At 33.6% G+C, this 21,824-nt stretch overlaps 1 protein-coding gene across 3 annotated transcripts in view; it reads left to right on the plus strand.

The window, feature by feature from the left end:
* Positions 1–21,254, plus strand: part of LOC150074989 (ubiquitin carboxyl-terminal hydrolase 47-like) — a 486,634-nt gene extending 465,380 nt beyond the window's left edge. For 2 of the 3 annotated variants that reach the window (XM_090388945.1, XM_090388946.1), the window contains exons 31-36: positions 2,435–2,565; positions 3,981–4,028; positions 8,330–8,460; positions 13,111–13,182; positions 13,587–13,744; positions 21,034–21,253. In XM_090388945.1, coding sequence (XP_090245071.1) covers positions 2,435–2,565; positions 3,981–4,028; positions 8,330–8,460; positions 13,111–13,182; positions 13,587–13,737 — 533 coding nt within the window. In that variant the 3' untranslated portion in view covers positions 13,738–13,744; positions 21,034–21,253. Of the gene's footprint in view, positions 1–2,434; positions 2,566–3,980; positions 4,029–8,329; positions 8,461–13,110; positions 13,183–13,586; positions 13,745–21,033 lie in introns of all 3 variants that reach the window. The other variant, XM_090388947.1, reaches the window with a different exon arrangement.
* Positions 21,255–21,824: the final 570 nt, after the last annotated feature.

The following is a 21,824-nucleotide window of genomic DNA, read 5'->3' on the forward strand; positions in this document are numbered from 1 at the left end:
GAGCAGAAAGGCTGAGAGGTGGCAAATGAAATTTAAAGTTGAGAAATATAAAGTACTACATATGGGAAGCAGTAACCCCAGAGTAACGTATCAACTGGTACTACATTGACAGTGGTAGAGATGAAAAAGACATGGGGGTAATTGTGCAGGCAGATATGAAGTTTTCTGAGCAGTCAGACGGTTTGCAAGAGTAGCTCATGGTCAATGATATATAGGAATTTTTCTAGCAGGGATAAGGAGGTGATTATCCCCTTGTATAAGGCAATGATGTCCACAACTTCAGTACTGTATACAGGTCTGGAGGCCTCATTTTAAGAAGGATGTAGAGCTGTTGGAACGATTACAGAGAAGGGCAACAAGATTAGTGAATAGAACAAAGGGTTGCTCTTATGAAGAAAGACTTAAGTTTTGCAAATTACAGTGTCTGGAGACTAGACACCTGCGAGGTGATCTGATTGAGGTGTATAAAGCCTTGAATGGTTTGAGCATGCTGAATGCTGATGGGATTCTTCCCTTTGCTTAGAATAATCACCTGAGAGGGCATAAATTCAAATTGAGGAAAGACAATTGTAGGATAAATATGCGGAAGTTTGTCTTTAGCCAGCGGGTAGTTGGTTGGTGGAACAGACTTCCATCCTTTGTTGTGGAAGTTGATAGCCTAAATAAATTTAAGGCTGAGTTGGACAGGTATTTGGAACAAACGGAGGGGTGAAAATGGAGCTTTTTTTTTTTTTTTTCTTCTGGCTGATGCTGCATAAGCTTGCTTTCTTGCATCATATGCCTCTACTAATGCTAATGCTAAATGCTAATTTAAGTGATACTTGAAATAAGGTTAATTTTTGCTGAAAGTTTCATTTGGTAGATACAAAATTCTGTTTTCACTTAAATTTTATATTAACTTTGTAATTCCTCTAAGCTTGTTATTTGAATCAGTTGTATTATATCTGTTTGCAGCTAATAAAGAAATATTATTATTACCTGAAATCAAATCTGTCTGCCTGCAACTCTATTCAGCTTACCATGCTGAACATTCTGACTTTGAATTCTTGCCAGCCTATGCAGATGGTTAAAAGTCGGAACTGTCTGTAGGATCTGCCACCGTCTTTCCAGATGTTATGATATCTGAACAAATTCCCTCTGAATGCAGCATGTGTCACTGAATCAGTTTGAACCACTGCAGAGTTGCATGTACAGAGCAGAAGATCACATACAAACTTACCAGATGCAAATATAGAACTTTTACTCTATTTGACCTGTACAGAAGCATATAAGTCAACACCTATAATGATATGCTGCTTGCAAATAAATCATGAAGACATAATTTGGCCTCATAGCCCTTGTGTTGTTAAACCCAGTAACAACAATAACAAACCTACCATCATCAAAAATATATATACAGTAGAACATCGAAAATCTGAATGTCAAAATTCGAAACTTCAATAATCCGAACAAGCCAGCATTTATTTATTTTTTTATGCTGGTGTCATAAAATAATTACAGTAAGTGGCAGTTATTGTGATCATGTTTACGAATTGAATTTTAATTCTATTAAGCGACAATTCTAATAATCAAAAATCGGAAGAATTTTATCCACCAGTCATAAAAATGAAGATATAACACACAAATTTATACTTTTATTATTTTACCAATTAACAAAATTAAATGATATGTGGAAATCAACAAACTGAATGCTATCCAACTCTCTTGCTGAAGAGAGAGAGAGATCTGGCAGCAAAGAAAAGTTCAGAAATGAGTGCAGCAAAAAGTAATTATTTTTGTTAAAGGCCTATAGATATGTTATTGTGGCTGAAAGTTCCATTTGTTTTGTTACCTATGAATAAAAATACTTAAGTACAACTTAGTGTTTTTAATTCTGAACTTACTAAACTTTTTTTTTTTTTTGTTTCCAGAACAGTATTTTTGATAAGTTCAATGACTTGCTTATAACTATCAACGAATGCCATGTATGTGTTTTAGTACTCTTTTAACTATCTGACTGAGCCTTATACACTCGGATTTTATATGACAAAGGCAACTTTTCTGAAAATTTCTAATTTTTGCATGCTATAAAGTTATACATATGTAAATGTATTTTATTATTTACCATACATACATACAGTTATTCTGTACTTGTTTTTATAAATAATTAGTAACCCTTTTTTTTATATATATTTTGACATGGCAACAATTTTTTGATTTCCTGTAACTTTTAGCATATTTCATTTTTGACTTTGCACATTGAAAATTGAAATCAAATCTGAATTTTGTGCCATAAAAGCCTTTCTTGTGTATGTATGCATATGTGTGGAGAGAGAGAGAGATTATGCCTTCCCCAAGTTTTATATAAACTTTTTTGATTTTACATCCTTGTTGCACAGATATATTACATTATATTATCTTTATACGTTTAGATAAATGTGCATTTTAATTTCAGAGCCTGAAACTGTTATATCTGTTAACCAGTTAGCATTGTTTGTAAGGAGGTGGCATCCTTCAACTTATGAATTAGATCCTTTTCAAGAAATAATTTTAGAAAAAACAACTGTTGAAGAACTAAAAACCAAGGTATGTTCACATGAGTTTAATGGTGACATACCAATTATTTTTAAGTTTAATTTATTTCAAGCAGTGAATAATGGTAACATTTTAAGTACCGCATGTAAAACAAATTATAATATTTATTAAAACAAATTAAAACATTTATTTCTACTCCATCTTCTATATTTGTTTTTATTTTAGTTGATGACAACTGCAGATATACATAAATAAATTTTCTATTTGTATACTCCGGGATGGCCATGTGTACATATGGTCAGAGGAGTTTCCAAAATAAAGTATACAAGGTATCACAGGTTTCAAACATGCAATGTGTGAAATTCTAAAGTTGCATGCTAATCAATATGATGTTTTGTTGCCAACAAACGGCTGTTTATTATTACATTATTAAAGTTAATCCTTTGTATATATTCATTTTTATATCATTATTTTTTGTTTAGTCATCATTATTACAAAGATATAGAAATTTTGATTATAATCCTGGAATCCAACTGTTGAAATGTAAACCATAATAAAACTATTTAGCATAGCTAAATTTTGCATTAACTATGAAAATATTTAATGGCTGTAAAAAACCATTGAAAATTTCATGTTTCTATTTAAATTCATTAAAATAAATGAAATAGTCCTTTAAAAATGTTATATAGATCTTCAGATTTTATAAAAGTGATAGGATTAATGTGAAATGGTTAATTAGTTTACAAATTTAGTATTAGTAGTGGCAAATAATGCAAAGAAGCAAGCTTATACAGCATTAGCCAAAAAAAAAAATAAAAAATACTCACCCCCATCTTTCTCTCTGGTAATTTGTCTAATGCTTTCTTAATTTTTTAATATTGATTTTAACCCTGGGATAGGAGCGTATCATTAAATGTAAATAAAAATTTATTCGGTGTGCTGTAATTTTCAGAATATTGAGAAATAACATTCTGAAAATTTGTATGGTTTATAAATAAAAGTCACGAGTGGAAAAGCATAAGTCGTAAGTAAAAGTAGAATTCATAGCCAAACATTTACTTTTGGGCTGAGTTGTAAATCAGAACAAAACTCAAAATTTTATCAAAAATTTATTCTATGTATACATAAACTAACCTCAATACAAGCAGAAAAGAAGTGTATCAAGCTATTAAAAAAAAAAAAAAAAAAAAAAACAATCACTGATGCTAATGCCCAGAGTTCAATCAGTGTGCTGACAGCATAGTGCAGTTTATTTCATGTGGCATGTTGGATGCTGTGTGCCATAATGCTTGTGTACATTATGGCACTGCACTTGGGGACCATTGAATGCTTGTAAGCATCAGATGCAGCAAACATATTAAAAAATATTTTTTATTATGATTTATGTTTATTTTATATTATTTTTATATTTACTATGCAAGGAATACTGACCATCTGTCTGACTTATAACATTACTATAATTTCAGCTTTCAGAAATAAGTGGAATACCATTTGAATTTGTTGAATTTGCAAAAGTAAGTGTTTTCTTATATTAATAATGTGATTATTATTTACTCATTATCATTAAATGTTAAACCCTTTTTTGTGTATTCTCCTACTTTATCGTACTGATAAATTTTCTAAATGAATTAAAAGATTGACTATCATTAAAATGTATCCATTAGTACAATTTCTTTTTCAGAGTTCACTAAAATTCAAACACTATTTATATGGCATTTTTTATATATGTGTTTATATGCATACTTTATTGTGCAAATACTGGGCAATTGAATCATTGTATGAATAGGTAACTTGAAATAACCATCGTCATTAATATGGAAATTTTTTTTAAATATTAGGAAGATAAAAGAAATTGTGCTGTTAAAGCAAAAAAATAAAATAAAAAATTAAAAGTTGTAGCAGCCATTTTCCTTTATTTTGATATCTGTTTTTCTCTCTAAATAACCACTATTATACCATGTGAGTTTTTAAAAGTTAATTTATTTAGCCTTATTGACTAAATATGCTATACAATTAGGTAACATTTTGAGAACCTTGCGAAACACATCATCAGACCATACTGGGCTGTACTAAAGGACAGAAAAACAAATAGTTACAATTAATTATTAATTGCACATTACTGCAAACATCCAGTTATCTATAATTTATAAATTTTTATGCAAATAAAGTTAAAAGTAAAAATACCTAATAAGCATGCCTACAGCCTCCTGCTTGCTGAATGACTGCTTTCTTCATTCAGTCAAGGGGAGCAGTTAACAGCTAATTTTATACCTGTGTTGGGTCTGGCCTGGTTGCCAGATCAGTTATCCTAGAGCCCAATGCTTCTTGTAGTTCAAATATGACTCAGAGTTGATTTTTCAGAATGGGTAGTTAAGCCTCACTCACAAAAACTTCCTAGGTTGAAATTTCGCTGATATTCAATACCTTGTGTTCTCTTTATAGAGTTGACCCTGAAAATTTTTATAAAGAATAATTCTTTAAATCTTTATCTATTATACTGTTGATCTGTTGAAATGACTGTGGGGGGGGGGGGGGAGTTGTTAAATTACCAAATACCTTCATACAAGAATGCGGGAAAGACAGTGTATGATTTCTTTATTCTTCCATGTTGGATATCTTTTTTGTGTTCTTTTAGAATATAACAAGAATATTTTTAAAAAAGATGTCCAGTACTGGAGAATTGTACAATGCCATGTTTTGTCAGAAACATCTTCACAAGTGCAGAATGGGCAGGGACATTGTCGTACAACAAAAACCAGCTGCCTTTCTCTCAAAATTGCTTCCTTACCCTAAAAATGCACTTCAATAGTCTTTGAAGTACCTGTAAATAAACACAATGACTCTCTCCCACCCTCTTGGTTGAAAAACTTGATCAGCATCGTCTTGACCTTGGACTTCTATGAACCATGTTTTTTGAGCCCTCGGTGATGATTTTGAAGTCCTGCATCCTCTGACACTTTGCCTTTGGGTCATACTGAAATACAATGCTCACCTCCTGTGACAATACAGTCTAGGAAATTAGAATTGTGTTGGCAAGTCTGAATGATGTCTTCACATGTTGATACTCTTATGCTCATCCATGAGGCTCTGCAGCACAAAGTTTGCACAGACTTTCCTTTTCCTTAAATCTTCTTGCAGAATTTAACGAAGAATCATCTTATTGATATCCAACTTACTAATCATCATTCTGAGGATCAAAAGATGATTTCTTGCCACAGTTTCCAAAATTTTGCAACTCTTCCCTCATTTTGAGAGGTTAATGAACCTCCACTTCTTGGGTCATCCTCACATCTGTCTTTAAACCACTTATTCCATTCAAACATACTGGTATGAATTAACATTTCATCACCACAAACAGTTTTTAACATTTCATACATTTCTGTTGTAGATTTTCCCAGTTTAAAACAAAATTTGATATTCCTTCGTTGCTCTATTGCAAAACATGAAACAGAACATTAATACTAATAACAAAATTGGTTGTTACTTGCAACCTGTCTGCCTACTTATTGTCAAACCAAACTGACTCACTCTTACACTGGCATCCTACATCAACAATGCACTGCCTTAAATTCTATATTCTTCTTTTAAACAGGCACGTAACACTCTTTCTGCCCTATCTCTCCTTTCTATATATGTTTTACTCACCATAATTCTAATTGTTTTACTCACCATAATTCAAAAAATACTTTACAATTCTTAAACTCCATTGAATAAAAAACATACAAAAAACATTAAAAAAAGATACATAATATTCAATATTAATATTAACTTAACTGAAAGAATCATAATTTTCAGAGTCAGAAACAACTGTCATATGGAGGGAGAGGTGTTAATTCCTTGCTGGTAGAGGATTCTGGTGAAACAGGATGAAGTGGTCTTGAAGAAATCAAACTTCAGTTCCCTTATACCTTGGTGCTGCTTCCTCATTACTGTAGATCGAAATTCTCTAAAATGTTCATAATAAGGAAGCACATCAGGGTCTGATGATGATTCAATATAACGTATGATGTCATCCATAAGTTGTCTCATAACAGGCAATTTAGGAGATTATGTGCAACTAATTCTTCGTCATCATCATCATCCTCTTGTTCTCCATGAAGAACATTTTCCACAATCTCTCCCTCAGAAAAAAATTGATAGCCTGGATCACCTTCATTTTCGAGCCACTGTTCCACATCATTCTCAGTCACATTTTTGTTTCCAGCCCTCGGAAGAGTGTCCCGAGAATTAGACGCCTCAACTCCCTCAAAGTCCATTTCAAGTTCTACGTCATGTAACAACCTCTTCCAAGCATTGACCAAGGTAGTAATCTTCATAGCTTTCTACGCAGCTGCTAAGTTTGAAGATAGCAGATCTGATGTTGTATGCATGCATGTAAATTTTGCAGTGTCCTGATGCCTCTGTTATCTTTTTCTGCATCTTCTCTTGCTTCCAAAACAACCATCACCCCTTCCTAAAACTTATTCTTATACAACTCTTATACATTTCTCTTGCAATCAACAATTAGACCCTGATCTATCGGCTGTATCAGTGAAGTGTCATTAGGAGGCAGAAAAACACATTTAATTCTCCCATTCCAGCTAACCAACCTCTCAGCATTAGGGTGAGCAGGTGCATTATCTAGCAGTAAAACAGCCTTTATTTCATTAGAAGGAATTTTCAGCACATTTGTCTGATAGCTTCGCACATCAGACAGATGTGCAATGCTATCAAGTATAAATAGGTTCTAAATTTTTCCTTTTAGACAAATTTTTTGCCCATTAAATCCTAAGTCTGTTAAATTGGGGGCCTACTGTATTAGTATACAAACAAATATATGTCAGGCTGTTTTTACTCTTAATATTCCTAACACAGCTCATATATATTTGATTGTTGCAAGAGAACCCCCCAACAGGCCTTGTAATCCTCTACTTCTTGCTTTCCAGTTTTCTACATGCCCCAGTAGAAGTACTGCAAGAATCAGTTTCACCTCCATTTACAGCTGCTGTTAAACTATTAATCTATGTATCACACTGGAAGTGGTGAAACCCATGTTTAGTCTCTAGAGCAAAGTTTCCAGCACCCCCCCCTCCCCCCATACTTCTCATTCAACCCAAGCACGGTACTAAGTACTATAGGTTTTGATACCTTTCGTGTTTCGGGGTTTTCATAAAAAAAAAAAAAAAAAAAAAAAAACTAAACTAGCAGTTCTCAACCCATTGAACACTGCCTTGATAGCATCAGCAAATATTTTTTAAACACTTTTTCTTAAATGTATCCCATTCCTGTAAAATCCCTCTCTCTCTCTCCTGTTAAATTCTTCCCCATGGGCCCTGCACAGTTCATCCTGACTAAATTGATTGAAAAAGCTCCCATCATGTACTCCCTCCTACCATGTCTGGGTCACATTTCAGATACTTTTCTCAACTTTCGCTATACTTCTTAAGTAAATTCTCAGTGTGCCTATATTTTATACCTTTAGAATGCTTAATATTAGGTAGAATGGAGGAGGGAAAACTTTAAAAATTTCATATCTACTCAATTAGCAGCAGAATATAGCTGCTGCCAGATTAACAATTTAATTTAATACTTGTTTCCATCATATATAATTAACTGGAAGTACTTATGAATGATTTAATGAAATTACAATTGTAATTATTGTCTAAGTGTGTACTAATTTTATGTCTAGAAGACTCAAGAGGTTTCAAAAAGCAACCAATGAATAAAACAGAAGTCAAGCTTTAATATTTAAAATATGTTGTCATATTGGTTCACACACTGTTCAGCTATAGTATTTAATTATTTAATTGTTATATGTATTCTTATATAATTCTAGGGTCAGGGAACCTTTCCATGTGAAACTTCACTAGTGTCCATCCATTCTGACTTAGACTGGCATTTACAGCTCACATCTTTAAATATGTGGCCATTGTACATAAGTGATGATGGGCATGTAATTTATTTCAGGTAATTATTAAAATATGATTTAATATATTTTTTTATTAATTGATTTCACCCTAAGGCAATTGTGTACAGAGAATGAAACCTGCTTCACTATTTCTTACAAAATAATTAAAATAATTATTAAATAAACAATAACTATATATAATAATTATAAATATAATTATATTTTTACTATATGTAGTATATATATATATATATATATATGCAGTTTATCATCAAAGGTGATTTTATTAATAGTTTTCTTTATACTACATGCTAACTCAAATTAAGATCACACTGGGGAAGACATAAATTTTGCTGCCTTTATACCAGGCTGCTTTAAATTAATATAAAATTTCACAAATAAATTATGAAAATTAATAATAAATATAGATATACACTTCAAATAGTGTGAATGCATGACTCCCTGTACACGAGGTGCCTCTGTAGCCGGGTGGGCAGGAGCAGCAGTGCATAGCACACGCTTTTTGATTAGACCGGGGTTCGAGCCCATGACCACCAAATACAAAGGATGCGGAAAGGTCAGGGAATGACAACCGCATATCCCCGGAGCAATATGGCCTTAGTTGCTAATGCTCCTAAAAACCAAAACAACAACAAACCTGTACACAAAAACATACATAGTATAATAATGTTCATATCAACAAAGCCCTGAAGCTGTAATTACTTTTTTTTTTTTTTTTTTAATTCTGTGAATTTATGGTCAGCCTCTTGCTTTCTGTGTTCTCTTATTCTATGCGCTGTTTAACACATCTGTCCTAATGATTTTCCATTATAATCGACTTTTTTACAAATTATATTCATCTGTTTTGTTTATTATGATTTATTACATTTAGTTTAGGTTTGTTGATTGCTTGTAGTCAGCATCACAGTTTGCATTTTGTTATTTACAAGGTGTGGCAATAAAGTGATGGTCATGTTCGATGAATTTTAAAATAACCGAAAATGTATGTTGTAGTTAAAATTTCCTCCAAAAGATAGTGATACAGTGATTGTCCAGTAGGCTGACAGGTTGCAAGTAACAACCAGTTTCACTAATAGCATTAATGTTCCATATCAGGATTTTATAATGGAGCAATGTAAGAACATCAAATTTTGCTTTAAAGTGGGAAAATCTTCAGTGTAAACATATGAAATGTTAAAAATTGTTTATGGTGATGAAATGATAAGTCGCATCAGTGTGTTTGAATAGTATAAGCAGTTCAGAGACAGACATGAGGATACTCACGATGACCCAAAAAGTGGGTGTCCATTAACCTCTCAAAATGAGGATAGAGTTGCAAAAGTTCAAGAAATTGTAATAAGAGATTGTTTAATGCTCAGAATAACAGCTGATGAATTAGATATGACGGAGATGATTCATCAAATTCTTCATGAAAATTTAGGGAAAAGGAAGATCTGTGCAAATTTTTTGCTGCACAGCCTTATGGATGAGCAAGAAGAGTGTCATCATGTGAAGGCTTCATCCAGACTTGTCAAGACAATCCTAATTTCTTCAACTCTATTGTCACTGGAGATGAGCATTGGGTGTTTCAGTACAATCCAGAGACAAAGCATTAGAACATGCAGTGAACTTAAAAGAATCGATACTCTTCTACATACAGGTGGTTGACTTGCCGCATTATAGCCATAGATGCTAATGCATGTAAAATCCTAAAACAACCAACATGCAGGTGCTGCAGAGACTATTGAAGTGAATTTCTTCCTGGATGAGGCTGAAATTTCGAGAAAGAGACAGCTGATCCTTGTTGCACAACAATGCCCCACCTATTCTGCACTTACTGTGAAGTCATTTCTGATGAAACGGCATTGTGCAGATCGACCATCTACCCTACTCTTCGTATCTTGCATCACAGACTTCTTCCTTTTTCCTAAGATGAAAACTGCCTTCAAAATAAAAATATTTCAGAATAAAAAATATAAAAATATACTTCAAAATAAAAAATATTGTCTTCAACATCCTTAAAAAATAAGGATGTTGAAGACAAAGAAAAATGTCATTTCTTTGGATGCTTTTGCTAACCTTTTCTGAATGTTGTATTAAGTGCATTCAAGATAGTGATGCTCAAATAATGATAAAAAAAAAAAAAATTTTAGCTCCTTCACTTTTTGTGTTTTTTTTTTAATTATACTATTCTGAGAACTTTATTGCCACACCTCATGTATTAATTTATTTTAACTATAGAGGGAAATGGCATATATTTTACTTTCCATAGTTAACTTTCATTTTTTTTGTATCAGATTGCATAGGAAGATCTATCTGATCCTCTCACTTTTGAAGGTACTAAGAGTTTCAGTATCTCTCAGTACTCTCAGTACAGATACTGAGAGTTTCATCTATGTGGACCAAGTAAACAAAGAATATAAGATCACTGAAATTTATGTAGTGTCTCAAAGACCTGCTACATGTCCTCCAGGTTAATAGTTTCCCATTTCCATCCTCAGTTACATTCTGGCTTAGTCTGCAGCAGTGGCAGGACATCTCACAAGTGCCCATCAAAAATAACATTCCCATTTTTTACTACCTTTCTAAATACAATCAAACTTTTACCGCAATAGCTTCTCAACTGATTTTCTTGTGATTTTTGTATAGAAATTGTGGGTGTGAGAATCTGCCAAGTGTCTCACCATCAATTATGCAATATATGGATTTTGCTTAAAGAATAGCATGGTACGTTTGTTTGAAATTTCAGGTTACTTTTTTTTTTCTCTCCTGCTAGTCAATAAACATCTATCGTCTTACCCCAGTTGTTTTTGAAAGATTTGTTTTTCAAGCATAAAGAACCCAGTATTCTCTCAAAATGGGAAACATTGTGGGAAAAAGTATATATAATTTCAAATTTCACACACACTATGAAGGGAGCCAAATTTGAAATAAATGTTAATATAACCCTGAAAATGGAAGTAACTACTAATATTGAATATAAATAATAAGCAGAAATATGTGCATACACACTTTCAAATTTCACACACTTAATGATCTTTTAAATTGAAAAATAGAGATACTAAGAGACTGACGCTTATTTTATGTCCAATATGTTTTTTGTAATTTTTTGAAAAAAAAACAGCTTATTTTAAAATTTTTAATATTTTTAAAAACTTAGTTACAATATACAATATTATGACTTATATTATAATAAGTTCTATTATAACCCATTTAGAAAAGGTGAAATATCAGCATTGTTTAAACAGAACCAATAAAAAACCTAAAACATTTTCAAAAAATTAAAAAGAAAATGGGCATTTGTCCGGTGCCCTACCTTCATTTTTGGTAAAGATGGGGATGCCATCATTGGCAGGTTAAATTGATTGTTTTAAAAACTGCACCTTTTCAAACATTAAATCATATCTTCCTGGGTTTTTTTTTTTTTGGTTTTTTTTCCCTCATCCTCTTTTTGTTTTTATTATACTTGGGATATTTCCCTCTTCTATATTTGCATTCAATCTCTCTTATTGTTTATACTATAACCCATAGCACTAGCTAGAGCTAGTGCTATGTTTTTTATATAGTTTTTTTAGCACTAGCTCCTTTCTTTTATCCTATTACTTTGCTGTTTACTTCCCAGATAATTTTATTTAAAGTGTCTTGAGAAAATTTCACTAACGTAATTAGGAGTGGTCACTGGATTATCTGGGGCAGTCTGAAACAGTGTTCCTGGAAATCATTAAGCAAGCTTTAATCATCATGTGGCAGAAAATAATGTGTGAAACCATTCACACATTTTCACCATAAATTGGAGGAGGGGACTGTAACCTCTTTAGTCTTTGCCTGTGACTGCCACTGAACCTAAACCAAAATGGAAATTTACATTTGTAAAGTAACATAACTTACATGCAGCATCAGTCTTTAACAGTGATAGTAATTGCCATACACGAGTATGTTGCTGCAGTATGTCATTTAGTAAGTAAGTACTGCATTAGGCATCAGCATCATTATTTGCATAATGAAACAAACAGGCTTTACATACTTCTTCAAAACTTTAATAAAATTTCATTTATTTTGTGCAAGCCAACAGATAACAGTTTGTTACTAATCATACATCAATGAGTTCTGACATTTGAGGCAGCTGGAAAATAAATGACATGGTAAGTATTATTTTTTGGGTTTTTTTTTTTTTTTTTTATATATATATATATTTTTCCTTATTTTTTCTCGGGTATACAAACCAAATGCTAATAATGACACTGAAGCTTATTTGGAAGTTCCAAAACAAATTATTTAAGTTGTGGCATCTCTCTCTCTCTCTCTCTCTCTCTCTCTCTCTTGAAACAAGAAGCAAATAACAATGATCTTTCCCTCTAAATATGACTTCAAAATTAATGCCTGTAGGAGCATAATTTGCCTTTTGTGAGATACCAGTGGTCAGCTTTTTCCTGAAAATTGCAGTTTCTGTAATTCATAACATCTCTTATAAAACAAGAAACAAATAACAGACTTTAGAGGACCTTCAGAATTAACAGACTTTAGTTCAACTTTAGAGGGTCCTTCCCTCTAAAGTTGAACTTAATTAATTACTGTGAAACCATTCACAGTAATTAAGCACTATAAATTTACTGTCTTTTGTGTTTTACATTGCCATAAAAAGAGGAAAAATAGAGCTAGCAATTTAATTCAGTTAATGATATTTGACTGTTTTTTTTTTGTACTTTCAGAGATAGGAGAGAAGAACTCAAGGCATTATCAGAAGATGAAAAGAGAGAAATATCCAATAAAGAAGATTCTAGGTAAAATTTACTTACCTTTTATCCTCCTCACTAAATCCAAAAAAATTTTCATGAAAATAAAGTTTTTTTCAGTTACGGAAAACTTTCACCAATTTACATCAGTAAAGGCAAAGTGTTTTGTTCCTGTAACTGTGTTTGCAAATCTTGAATGTAGATTTTATATTTCTAACCTAACATAAATAGAAACACTGCTATTGAGATATTTTTTATCATTAATTTTATTGTATATTTTCTATAAAGACACAACAAACAAATATCAGAGGGTAAATAGATTTAAATAGGTGTGTAGCATCCTTTAGTTTTCATCCGTAAAATCTTTAGTTTCTTCAAAATTTAATGATCCATTCTTTTCATTTCCCATTAAGTGACAGTGAATTAGAAGTTCTGTATTCTGTTTATTCTAGACTGAAGAAATTACTAAAAGGTACTTATTCTCCTCGCAAAGAAAAAGCATTAAAAATCTATACAGATAATGCTCCTAAGAATGTAAATTGTACCACCAGTATATCTTTAAATACCAAAAGCGATTCTGATGCACTTCCTGACCTTGACTGATGTGCAGGTAAGCATTTCTTCTGATATTTTTTTTATTTTTTATTGGAATTTACACATTCATTAGTTTGTGTGATTTCATTATTTTCAATAATGAAGCTATGAATATGTCATACTAATCTCAAGACCTCATTGTTGAAAATCAGTGGGTTCTGTGTTGCATTGCATTATTTATACATCCATAGACTGCATGCACATTATAGCCTTAGTCGCTAATGCGCCAATAAAACCCCCCATAGACTGCATGCCTGCATCGACTATTGAAAATAGTTTGTTCAATACTGCATTTAAATTATATAGTATGATAGCATACCATATCATTATTAACATTGCTGATTTAGCATAAATAATGCATAATGGGAGTGTGACTGACAATTGACATTATATTTGTTGTTAGCATGTTTTGCTTGTATACATAAACAATAAATACACTATGGAGCAAATGCATCATTCCTATATAATTGTCAGTAATTTACCAACTCTATTACTCCCATCCCCTCTGTTCACCCTCCTTCCAATGTTATACCCCTCCCTCCCCTTTATTTTTAACTCTCTAATTTAATACATACAATCAATATTTCTCATCTGGTTGTTAGTAGCTGAATGTCTTGAAGTTCTAGGAGTCATAGTAATCAACTTGATTAAAGTTATATAGATTTAACCTGGTTTTTATCATTTATTATGCATCCATTTCTCTTATCCTTCTACAATTATTAAAAAAATAAATTTAATTTTTCAAGTGATAAGCTTTTATGATAAGACCTTTGTTAAAACCTTTTCAGTTTAAGACATTCCAGTTTTCTTTTAAGTGTGTTGAATGAGCTGCAGAAATGGATGAGTACTGGTTCCATTTAAGAAGAACTACTTTGAAGCTTTGTTTTGATCAGTTAATAAATAGTTTCCACTCTGACATTTGTATGGTAGAAAATTCCAAAAAAGTTCTTAGCTTCAGGAATGCAGTACATCATTTAGCCATTCTTCAGAAAAACAGGGAACCTTTTCTATACCATGAAAAGACTACCTGCCACCAACCAACTACCTGCTAGCCAGTGGGTAGTTGTTTGGTGGAACAGACTTCCATCCCTTGTTGTGGAAGTTGATAGCCTAAATAAATTTAAGGCTCAGCTGGACAGGTATTTCGAACGAACGGAGGGATGAAATGGAAGTGTTTTTTTTTTTTTTTTGGGCTGATGCTGCATAAGCTTGCTTTCTTGCATCATATGCCTCTACTAATGCTAATGCTAAGACTGGTCCTCGGGGGCCAGCAGATTCTTGGATTTCAGATTTTGATGCTGAAAGCTTTGCAGACCCTTTAGATAGATTTAAATCTACAAAATCATCAAGTTCACTTGATGTTCATTTCACAAATATACGTGGTCTCAATTCTAATCTCAACAATGTCCATTTCCACTTGCAATCTGCCAAACTCCATGTACTTTTTCTGACAGAATCTCAGTTATCAGTTGATTCAACTACTGCTCATCTCACTTGCCCTAATTATTCGCTGTATGATTCCTTTCACCTCAAAGGTGGTATGTCTGCATATGCCCGTTCTGATATTCCCTGTCAGAGACTTGGTAATTTGGAACCTCCTCTTTTCGATCTTCTCTGGCTTAAAATCTCCCTGCCTCATTATATCAAATTCATCTGTTCTCTCTACTGTTCCCTACTTTGAGCTCTTTGACTTCCTCTCTTTGCAATTTGACTTTCTCCAGTCCAACTTTCCTTACATTGAGGTAATTTTCCTTGGTGATTTTAATGTTCACAACTCCAGCTGGCTTCTGTTTTCTAGTCACACCGACCCAGCTGGTCGAGATGCTGAGGCTTTTGCAATTACTAATGACCTTGCACAGATTGTTCATTTACCTACAAGAATACCGGACAATCCTAATCATACAGCCAACACGCTTGATCTTTTTCTCACAAACAACCCTTCTAAGTACACGGTCGAAGTGAGAAGTCCTTTAAGCACTTCAGATCACAACTTGGTGATTGTCTCTTCTCCAATGGAGCCTTTATCTCATGGCTATTCCCAACCTTGTGTTGTTTGGCATTACAAGAATGCAAAATAGGATGACCTGCGAGATTTCTTTTCCTTGGTCGGATTACTGTTTCAAAACTTGTGATGTCAACGTTTGCTCAGATAATGTCAGTGAAATTATTCTTGCAGTAATGGAATCCTTTATCCCATACTACACATTAAAATCTCATCCTTTATCTAAACCTTGGTTTTCCGATAAATGTGCTAAGGCTGTTCAAGAGAAGAATGTTGCATATCGTAATTGGCTTGGTTCCAATTCTTCAGTTTCATTTTCTGCCTACACCAAAGCTCGCAACAATTGTAAAGCAGTTATTAATCAGTCCCAACTAGATTATGAACAGGCTAAGAGTAGAAAACTTGCATCTTGCCCTAATAGTAGCTGAGCATTCTGGTCTCTTTCCAAAGCTATTGGCTGCAACTTTTGCCCATCTCTGCTTCCACCTCTGTTAAAACCAGATGGTTCTGTTGTCACTTCAGCCAAGGATAAAGCTGACCTGCCAGTATCCCATTTTTCTTCCAAATTAGGTGTTAATGATCTTGGTAAAACACCTCCCACCATTCCCAACACTCTCCATTCAATGCCACCCGTCACCACCAAATACAGATGATGCGGAAAGGTCAGGGAATGACCACCACATATTCCCGGAGCAATATGGCTTTAGTTGCTAATGCTCCTAAAAACCAAATAACAACAACAACAACCATTCAATGACTCCTGTGGTCTTCCGTCAAAAGGATGTCAGAAGGATTTTGACAAATCTTGATGCTAAGAAAGCTTCAGATGCTGATGTTATTTCTCCACTTGTTCCCAAAACCTCCTGAACTTACTCCTGTTCTTTGCCACCTTTTTCATTTTGTTATTCCAAAGGTGTTTTTCCTTCTGCTTAGAAATGTGCTCATTCCAGCCAGTTCCTAAAAAGGGTGACAAATCCCTCCCATCGAGTTATCCATTGCAATTACTTCTACTCTTTCTAAAGTAATGGAGAAATCAATTAACCGCCAACTCTTAAACTACCTAGAAAACTTCCGTCTGATCAACAATCACCAGTATGGACTCTGTCAATGTCGATCCAATGGTGGATTCTGGCTTATGTTACCCATTTATGGACAAATTCAATGGAAAAATTCGGTGTGAAAAATTCTCTTCACATCTCAAAGGCTTTCGACCATGTTTGGCATAAAGGTCTTATAAACAAGCTTGAATCTTATGGTTTGCCAACTTTTTTTTATTGGTTATCCAGTTTTCTCACTGATCGCTCACTGAGAGTGATGGTATATGGCTCTCTGTCTTCTAACTTCTTCACTAATGCAGGTGTCCCCCCAAAGTTCAGTTCTTTCCCCCACTCTTTTCCTCTTGTATATTAATGACCTTCTTCCATTGACTGGAAATCCTATCCATAGTTTTTCCGATGATAGCACATTGCATTCCACTTTCCATTTTGAGAAACCTTGCCATGCTCAATCAGCTTCAACTTCTCAAATATCCGCTACCATTAGCATTTGGCATTAGTAGAAAAAAAAAACAAAACACTCCCATTTCACCCCTCCGTTCATTTCAAATACCTGTCCAGCTCAGCCTTAAATTTAATTAGGCTATCAACTTCCACAACAAAGGATGGGAGTCTGTTCCACCAACCAACTACTCACTGGCTAAAGGCAAACTATTCCGCACACCTATACTACATCTGTCTTTCCTCAATTTGAATTTAATCATCTCTCAGAATAATCACCCTCTCAGGTGATAATTCTGAACAAGAGGAAGAATACCATCAGCATTGAGCATGCTCAAACAATCAAGGCTTTATGCACCTCAATCAGATCGCCTCGCAGGTGACTAGTCTCCAGACACTGTAATTTTCAAAACTTAAGCCTTTCTTCGTAAGAGCAACCCTTTGTTCCATTCACTAATCTCGTTGCCCTTCTCTGTACTTGTTCCAACAGCTCTACATCCTTCTTAAAATGAGCCCTCCAGACCTGTGTACAGTACTCAAGTTGTGGCCTGACCATTGCCTTATACAAGGGGATAATCACCTCCTTATTCCTGCTAGAAAAATTCCTGTATATCATTGACAAGACACCATGAGCTACTCTTGCAGACCATCTGCACTGCTCAGAAAACTTCATATCTGCCTGCACAATTACCCCCAGGTCCTTTTCGTTCTCTACCACTGTCAGTGTGGTACCACAGAGTTGATACATTACTCTGGGATTACTGCTTCCCATATGTAGTACTTTACATTTGTCAATGTTAAATTTCATTTGCCACCTCCCAGCCCATCTGTTCAAATTTTCTAGATCCTGTTGCAGCAGCGTATTGTCATTAGTGTCCTTAACAACCCTGGCAACCTTTGTATCTTCTGCAAACTTGGACATTAACTTGACATACGGTCATCAATATCATTTATAAATACAGAAAACAATGGACCCAACACTGAACCCTGAGGGACTCCACTAATAACATTAGTCTATGATGAGCAGTGTCCACTGATACCCACTCTCTGTCTTCTCCCACTCAACCATCCCTTTATCCATAGCAGCAATTTGCCTCCAATGCCACACTGCTCCAATTTGTTCAGCAGTCTTCCATGTACGACAGTATCAAAAGTTTTTCTAAGATCCAATTCCTTAACAAATTGGGCGCTTCTGTAGCCCCAGGTGGGCAGGAGCAGCAGTGCATAGCACACGCTTCTTGATTAGACCTGGGTTTGAGCCCATGATCCACCAAATACGGAGGATGCGGAAAGGTCAGAAAATGACCACCCCATATCCCCGGAATAAAATGGCCTTAGTTGCTAATGCTCTTAAAAACCAAATAACCACAACTACACCAACCTTAACCAATTCCTTAAATGCCGATCTCCAAGTAATTCTCCAGTGGGGCAAAGACAACTTAGTTGATTTCAATCCTTCTAAAACTCAATCTTGTCTTATATCTCGCAAAAAAGATTCTTCTGTTCCTATGCTTATCTTTGGTTACACTCTGATTTCTAGGCAAGATGATATATCTCTTTTAGGGATTACATTGACTTCTAATCTGTCTTGGCATAAGTGCATTACAAATATTGCTTCCTCTGCATCTAAAAAACTTGGTTTTCTTTTTCGTAATGCTCTCTGTGTTACTTTTCTGCCAAACAGCTGTTCACTCTGTACAAATCGCAAATCTGCCCTACCATGGATTATTGTTCCCACATTTGGGGCAGTTACCCCAGATGTGGGAACTGCCCCAGACTTCTCTCAGACTTCTAGATTCCATTCAGAAGAGGGCAGTTAGGTTAATTAATGACCATCTCTAACAGTCTGTCCACTCGCTGTCTCATAGACTTACTGTTTCTGCTGCATGCCTTTTCTACAGATACCTCCATGGGCACTGTTCTTCTGAATTGGCTTCTATAATTCCCATTCTCTCTTTCAAAACAGTCTGAACACGTGCTGCCACCAGCCAACATTCCTTTACTGTCCAACTTCAAACTCACAGAACCAACTTTCCATCTTCCTCATTTATTCATTCAACTGCCGTTTTCTGGAACAATCTTCCTTCATACGTATTTCCTGAAAACCACAGTCTACAGAAGTTCAAATCTAATGTCAACAAATATCTTCTTTCATCTTCTCACCCTCCAACCCAACCACGGTACTAAGTACTATAGGTTAGTGTTTGGGGTATGTGTATGTGGTATGGGGTATGTGTAGGTATGTGTTTGGGGTTTTCATTAAAAAAATAAAAAAATGTAGACAGCTGTTGTCCAGAGTTGTGAATTTCTTCATCACATCACAATATCATCCTCTAGATCACAAATGTCAGATTCGGAATCTGATGGTATGTGTTCAAGAACAACTGGCGAAGGTGTTCCTGGTACTTCAGCTCCATGGTGTTCCTGGTACTTCAGCTCCATGGTGTACTGGCCTCAGAACTGAAGTAGCATTTTTTGGGGTGTACAGTGCTCTGCTTGTTCTTTGCGTGATAACCTGCTAAATTTATGGAATAAACGTAGCAGTTATGAAAAAACATCTTGGATTTCTTTTTACTGCATTTCCACAATCAAAGCCCTCCACACATAAATGGCACACTTTATGTGGGTTCAGCTTTTATCATGGTTACTTAATTTAATTCCAAAATAAGAGGGATATATGTTTTTCACAAGTGATATTATATCCTGCCTTTGTTTTGTCTCAACATAGTTATCACAAATGTAACAAAATATATTTAGATTGCTCACATAGCCATGAGTTGCCATTGTTAAAGACACAGAATATGAAAATCACATGAGATGCATATACTAGTTAGCATGAATGCAGAAGAAACACTGCAAGTTTATATAGCTACTGACTTTCAGGTTCCAACATGTCTGGACACATCTATACATGCTGGTAACAAAGGAAGTATTAAGTATCATGTGCAAACAATTTTTTTTTTTTTTTTTTTTTTTTTTACTGTTTTTAAAGAAAATCTGTATGTGATAAATAAAACAGGTTTATCACTGAATGTGCACTCAGCAACACCATGTATTGTAAAAACATTAAAATCCGTGCAGACTTGTGTTATTGTTTAGTGGGTCACCTGTCAGATGCTCAATGTTCTGGTTTCAGTATCACATAAACAACATTTTATTGAAACTGAAATTAGCATATTGACTGACACATCTGCTACAGAAATTAGATGCTCTTTGTTTTATGTTTAATTATTGCACAAAATTTGTTTATTTCAATTATTATTATTATTTGTCTTTATTTCTTAATTTTTTGACAGAATATTAATATGTGCACATGCATACATTTAAACTTTCACGTTCTGAACAGTTTTCTGGATATGGAAATGGCTGTGGTTTTTTTTTTTTTTTTACAAAACTAATAAAACTTTTTTCATTGCAAATAACATAAAAAAAACTGCACATTTTAAATTTACAATTTTTTTATTTAAAAATGAAAAATCACATTTTATTCAGCTTCATTAATAAAAGATCAAGCATTAGTGTACTTCAAGCAGAATTCAAGAAAGCCAAAAACTTTTTCCTAAATAAAAAAAGCAAAGTTGGGCAAAATTATATTCATAATGGTGAATTTAAAAGATCAATTATTCTAAATATAATTTTGCCATTTATGAAGGTAAGTAATCTTATGTGTACATAATTGTTGAATAAAGTACAAATCTTTCTGCAAATTATATTAATGTTTTAGCCATTAATAACAAAAATCTACTTTGTTTCCTTTAATTTTTTTAACGATTTTATTAACTTTAATAATATTTTTCTGTATTTCAGGTGGAAACCAAGTGATAAAGTCAAACGATTAGTGATGTACAGTATATGAAACTTAAGAAGTATTTATTTATTTTTATTGCTCTGTTTCTAATCTCTGTAATTTGTTTTCTTTGAAAACAGGACTTGTTCATCAGAGTTATAGCATGTTCTATAGTTTCTTGTTAAATATTTATGTTAATTATTTAAAGCCATCTGTTGAAAAAGGTTTGTAGTTGAAGTGTTTGCTTCGTAGTAATTTTTATTGAGGTTGCTTTAGTATAAATATAAATTAATGTAACTATTCATAATTGTTAAGTCTACCCGCTTCTGTTATAACCTTGAAAATAAATTGTCTAAAAATTAAATATTTACCTAAGTTATTTCTTTATCTTGTATAGTATATATTTAAATGGTAAACATATTTTATTATAGTCAGTTGGTTACTTTTCTTTGCAGATTAAAATTACAAAAACTGCCATCGTGCTCTATAATTTTGTAAAGCCAATGTTTTATATATGTTGTATATAATGGGATTGAGAATTTTGTAGTAGGCTGAAATTATGTCAGAGTTAATAGAACTTCAGAATTGGAGTCCTTGCCACAACCTTAAAAAAAGACTGTGGACATTGAATGTGATACTCAGGCATAGTTTATTTAAACTGTACATTTTTGTATTAAAAGGAAAAAATCCATTAGCATTAGACACATGGAGAAAAATGTGATTTCAAAAAAAAAAAAAAAAACTAATATTCATTTCTAATAAGTGCAGTAGGCTGTCATACATTTCAAAAAAAAAAGAAGAAGAAGAAGAA

The sequence above is a fragment of the Mastigoproctus giganteus genome, chromosome 14 (genome assembly GCF_048544385.1).
Source record: "Mastigoproctus giganteus isolate SK-2022 chromosome 14, ASM4854438v1, whole genome shotgun sequence".
In the NCBI taxonomy this organism is placed as follows: Eukaryota; Metazoa; Arthropoda; class Arachnida; order Uropygi; family Thelyphonidae; genus Mastigoproctus; species Mastigoproctus giganteus.